Below are 5,400 nucleotides of genomic sequence, written 5' to 3' on the forward strand. Positions count from 1 at the left end.
CCAGCTTACCGGTAATGACATTGCAAGTACATGGTCTTATCTTAGAACCAGAAACAATGGTGAGTGTAGACACACCGGTCTCACCAGCATCCGTTTCAGACACTGAACAGACATTTTCTGGGTCTGCAGCTGCAAATATCGCAATCTCCCGAGCAGTTGCGTCGTTATAGTCCAAACTGGAAATGCTAGAGCCGTGGTCACGAACCAAGTTGTCGACGTCTACCTGGATCACGTTCTGATCGTGTTCAAGTAGATAATCGTAGATCTTCAAACGTAGATAGCATTCCTTGCACTCGAGCGTCTACGAGTGGATCTGCGACGCCCCGAGATGCTGGATAAGTAGCGAAAGCAGCCGGTGACACTCTATGGTTGTGCACGAAGGTTCCGTTTTTCAGTTGGAGCTCACCACGTGATAAATTTCACTGGATTACGAACCGGAAAGGACAGTCAGTCAAGCGTATGTGCTGCCGCGGTCTGCTTCCTTCACTGCGTGATTTCCGCTTCTTCCAGCCATGTGTACAGATATATGTTCGTTGGTAGGGTCAAATTGCTCTGGTACCAACTGCGAATCGTCTCCTCCCTTCCTTGTCTTCTTTAGGCGCTTGTTCCTCTCTGCTCTTGACATTGTCTCCTTCACTGGTAACACGTGCATCGTTCTCTGGCAGTAATCGGCAAAGTAGGTTTGCCATGCCTCCCAGCTTGTGTGCCAATTCACCGGCGCTTCAACAGGTACAAGAACCAATTCTGCAGTAAATCCCCCATCATCCTCTTCCTCTCCACCATCCGATTCTGAACCACGCCCTGATTTTACATCCTCCACGTCGGGATAGTCACTTTCACGGTCGTTTCCAGGGATGGCGGGACCACCACCGGTTTCCAGCGGATTGCCTTCTTCGTTACTAGCCGCTTCCGCAGCTTCAGACACTCCAGACACTCCAGCTTCTTGCGTATCACTTAGCCTAGGACCTCGAAGTCGCGGAGAGAGACCCATGTTGCCTCCACGCGCGCTCCGGGCGCTTACATCGCCTCCGCCGACGCTACGCGTCATCTTATCGGGAAGCGGTAGAAACGCGAATGAGAAAAATCCGAAGTTATTCATTTCGGAAATAGGCGAATCGGGGATTTTATTTTACTTTCAATCATGTATTGACCCATGATTGGAATCCTGCACTAATCCATGTAAATAATCATGGCCTTCAACAGGCGCGTTGATTTAACAAGGTGTGGCAGTCAGTCTGACGAAATTGACCTTTTTAAGCTTTCGAGTACAGATATAATTTACCTTCACCGAAGATTTGCTTTGCATCGTCACATCAGCGAAATCTCGTGCCACGAAGTTTGAGGCAGGTCACGTTTTAAAAATTTAACTCACGGCACAAATCTAGACCGCAATTGATTTGAAGAAAGCACCGTAAGCGAGCCGTAAACAGGCAATGCCCAAAATCTACGACATACTGCATACACATGTTTAACATTTAAAAGGCCAGTTGGTTGCTTACAAGCTTACAATGATCGTTGTAGGAAGCGTACGATTGATGACGGCCACACAATTAGCTGCAGCTCTTCATTTCTTAGCTTTCATTCGTAAGAAAGATGCTTTGCGTCCATTAAGCTTTAAAAGTTTTTAAAATGAGCACCTGTTATTCATTTCGGAAATAGGCGAATCGGGGATTTTATTTTACTTTCAATCATGTATTGACCCATGATTGGAATCCTGCACTAATCCATGTAAATAATCATGGCCTCCAACAGGCGCGTTGATTTAACAAGGTGTGGCAGTCAGTCTGACGAAATTGACCTTTTTAAGCTTTCGAGTACAGATATAATTTACCTTCACCGAAGATTTGCTTTGCATCGTCACATCAGCGAAATCTCGTGCCACGAAGTTTGAGGCAGGTCACGTTTTAAAAATTTAACTCACGGCACAAATCTAGACCGCAATTGATTTGAAGAAAGCAGCGACCGTAAGCGAGCCGTAAACAGGCAATGCCCAAAATCTACGACATACTGCATACACATGTTTAACATTTAAAAGGCAAGTTGGTTGCTTACAAGCTTACAATGATCGTTGTAGGAAGCGTACGATTGATGACGGCCACACAATTAGCTGCAGCTCTTCATTTCTTAGCTTTCATTCGCAAGAAAGATGCTTTGCGTCCATTAAGCTTTAAAAGTTTTTAAAATGAGCACCTCACAAGATAAGCTATACCGTCATATTTTGCCGTTGCTGTACCGTAAACACTACGCTGCACGCCGCGATCGTAGGATTTCTCCACATTTTTTTGAGTTTGTTATAAGATCTCTCCATAAATAATGTTACAAAGTGGATATTTTCGCCCTCGTACTTCGAAGTCATCAATATTGCTCTTCACCCTAAAATGACGGTGCCTTCTGGAGCATGCTCCACTGTGTGGCGCGAATGATGTTGCCGTAGGAACAAGAATGTGTGCGTGTTGTAGTAGGCCAGCCTGAACTAAACTACCAAGTGAACTCTGACGCGGGACCTTCACAGAAACCAGTTAAAATGAGATCGTGATATCGGTGCTAATATAAAAAATCATTATCATTTTCACCCTCGAAACCAGCCCTACTACACATTAGCCTCTACATGAGAGGAAAACACTCCGTTCAATAGGGCCGTTCGAACTACGCTAGCTCGTTCATGCTCGTCCTCGCTGGCTTTGTGCTGTAACATCCGGTGGAATTCTTCAGCTGCTAACGCACGTTCTGACTTGATCGTGGTGACCATCAAAGGTGTCTGCCGCATGCATATCTCCGCTACGGATGACAGCCCATCAGTGGACGGTTGAAGAATGCAGACGCCTGTTTCAGTGACGTGCATACCGCTGAATCCGTCCTCGCCTTCTGAGTCGATCTTCCAGGTGTATACTGCTCGTTCTTTCTCCACGAATCTCCTCCCAACAAACCGCTGTAGCAATGACACGGTTGCTCCATTCGGCAGCTTCTTAACATTACGGTACCGAATCTCAAGTTTTCGCGTTCGTCCTTAGCCTGTTGTCGTTGCTGTCTGCGTCGAAGTGCCAGCTTTCCTCGCTGAATGTTTGCTTCTTGGCCAGGAACGAGCGCACTGGGAAGAGCATGGATAGCTCATCGATAAGTTCGAAAGGAAAGCTTTCTAAAGGGTCAATCGGGTAGTTGGCGTCCACAAAGCTGTCGATATCTTCGAAGAGTGCATCCATGTCCTCGCGAGTGTGTCAAAATAAAACTGGAGCTTGGCTCCGGTTATTGGGCGTCATTACCATGGCAGCACCTTGATCCCATCTGCTTAAGTGGCAAGTAATCATGGCCTTTCCTTGGGCTAACTGCCCATAAGGTTATCCACGTTTTATCCATACATTAGAGAATTGAATCGAGAGCCAGAAATGTCACGATCACAGATGTGATCTGTCAGTGACAGTGTCACGGCGGAACTTCTTCTCTTAAAGGAATCAAAATTAGTGTTAAAGTGACCACATCTTACTGTAGTCCAGCAATCCTATAGAGGTTTGTTACACTGGACGAGACTCTTGTCGCTGGGGAGAAAATCGTGGCATAGAACAAAAGAAACGTTCAAACCCCGCGATCGCTAAGAATGGGCGTCAGCAGCCCGAGAGGATGTCAGGAACCAAATGGTCTTCCAAAATGTGTCACTGCTGACAGAACTCACGCTCACCGACGAAAATGAGCGTCAGCCCGTGTTTTTTTATAAAAAATTCCGTACAAGTACCTCCAAATGCGGCATGGCGATCAGGGAATACCGCGATGCTATCCTACACAGTGCACGAGTCGGCGGCGGTAATGCAACGTGGTAGCCGCTATATGTCAATCACTTATGTCCCCACGACGCTTTAAATGCTGCTAAATCGGCAAATCGACGCATCAATAACACTCCAGAATATCTGTTTTCTTACAGCAATTTCAGGCCCAAGAGAAAAAATACCGAAAAGACACATCGTTATTAACTAGTTGGATAGACCGGTGTGACTGTATTGAATTCGGAAGTGAGGAGCCCAAACCTGAACTGGTGTAAAAGCTACTTACCGTCACAAGTGATTCAGTCGCTCATGAAAGCACCACGTGTCCTTTACAGGTGGCGTCCTCGAACACCCGATAGCGGGTCCGGCGACGGGACCTTTGCCTGCAGCGGGACAAGAGCTTCAATCTTGGCCTTGAGCTTAGGTGAAATCTTGCTGACAACGTCCAACGCCTTCAGGTTCTGCTCTAACTGAGCGGGAGAGCTAGCCCCAATCATCACGGTGGACACCTTGTCGTTGGAGACGCACCAGGCGATAGCGAGTTGAGCCATGGAGCAGCCCAGTTCCTCGGCCACGGGCTTCAGACGGTCAGCTTTGATCACACGCTCTTCAAAGTCCGGAATGGCCCCCTTCAGACCCGACATGTCCAATCTGGAGCCGTCTGGAGTGCCGGCACTGTACTTACCCGTAAGCGTGCCAAAGGAGAGAGGTGACCACGTTGAGAGACCCGGTCCGTACTTCTCGATAAGGGGTGCGAACTCGAGCTCCACCTTACTGCGCTCCAGCAAATTGTACTCCGGCTGCTCTACAACGGGACGAATAAGGACCAAACGATCAACCTCGCACGCCTCAATGATGTCAGCCGCAAACCACTGGCTTGTACCCCAGTAGAACGCCCACCCTTGCTCGATCACGAAGTTCATGGCGCGAACAGTTTCCTCGATGGGGGTGTAGGTCTCGGATCGGTGGCAGAAGATGACGTCGACGTAATCGAGCTGCAGCCTCGCCAGCGATGCCTTGGTGCCCTCAATGACGTGCTTACGACTCGCGCCTTGGTCGTTCGGACCGCCTGCGAACCAGCCCTTCGAGCCACCGAACACCTTCGCGGTAACCACGAGATCCTCGCGACTCCAAATGCCATCTGCGATACCCATTTTTATCGCCGCCCCCATGTTGCGATCCGCCTGACCATTGCCGTACGTCTCCGCGTTGTCGAAAAAGTTCACCCCGTGCTTAAACGCAACCTTCATCATCTCGTACCAGCGCTCGGGCGTGTACTTGTCATCGGCCCACATCCAACTTCCAAGCGCAAGGTTGGAGACCATGAGCCCCGAGTTGCCAAGCAAACGGTGAGGCATGCGAGGCGTAGAGCTGTCGGACGGTGAGCTGGACATTGTTGTTGAAGTGTTTGCTGTTGTGTCGCGTTGAAAGAGAAAGCAGAAATGAGGAAATAACAGATAAATTCCAGAAAAGCATTTTAGTGTTAAGTCAAAGGTTATGCATCTGGGTTATAATGCGCACAAAGGACATTCACGTATCGAAGGGGATGCCCATTACGCGCAGGAAAGTTGCTCGGATTGATTGCTTTACCCTCGCTTCTTCGCAGCCCTCGCTTGCAAGATAATGGTCAAGCAATCGCCTCATG

The 5,400-nt window shown here is 48.5% G+C and overlaps 1 protein-coding gene across 1 annotated transcript; it reads right to left on the reverse strand.

Moving 5' to 3' along the window:
- Positions 1-4,084: 4,084 nt before the first annotated feature.
- PITG_11553 (voltage-gated potassium channel subunit, putative) lies at positions 4,085-5,113 on the reverse strand (the record flags this gene model as incomplete). The annotated part of the gene is made up of 1 exon (XM_002901060.1): positions 4,085-5,113. The coding sequence occupies one exon, from the start codon at positions 5,111-5,113 to the stop codon at positions 4,085-4,087; it is 1,029 nt and encodes a 342-aa protein (XP_002901106.1).
- Between the last annotated feature and the right edge of the window lie 287 nt (positions 5,114-5,400).

The sequence above is a fragment of the Phytophthora infestans genome, genomic scaffold, assembly GCF_000142945.1.
Source record: "Phytophthora infestans T30-4 supercont1.22 genomic scaffold, whole genome shotgun sequence".
Taxonomy (NCBI): Eukaryota; Oomycota; class Peronosporomycetes; order Peronosporales; family Peronosporaceae; genus Phytophthora; species Phytophthora infestans.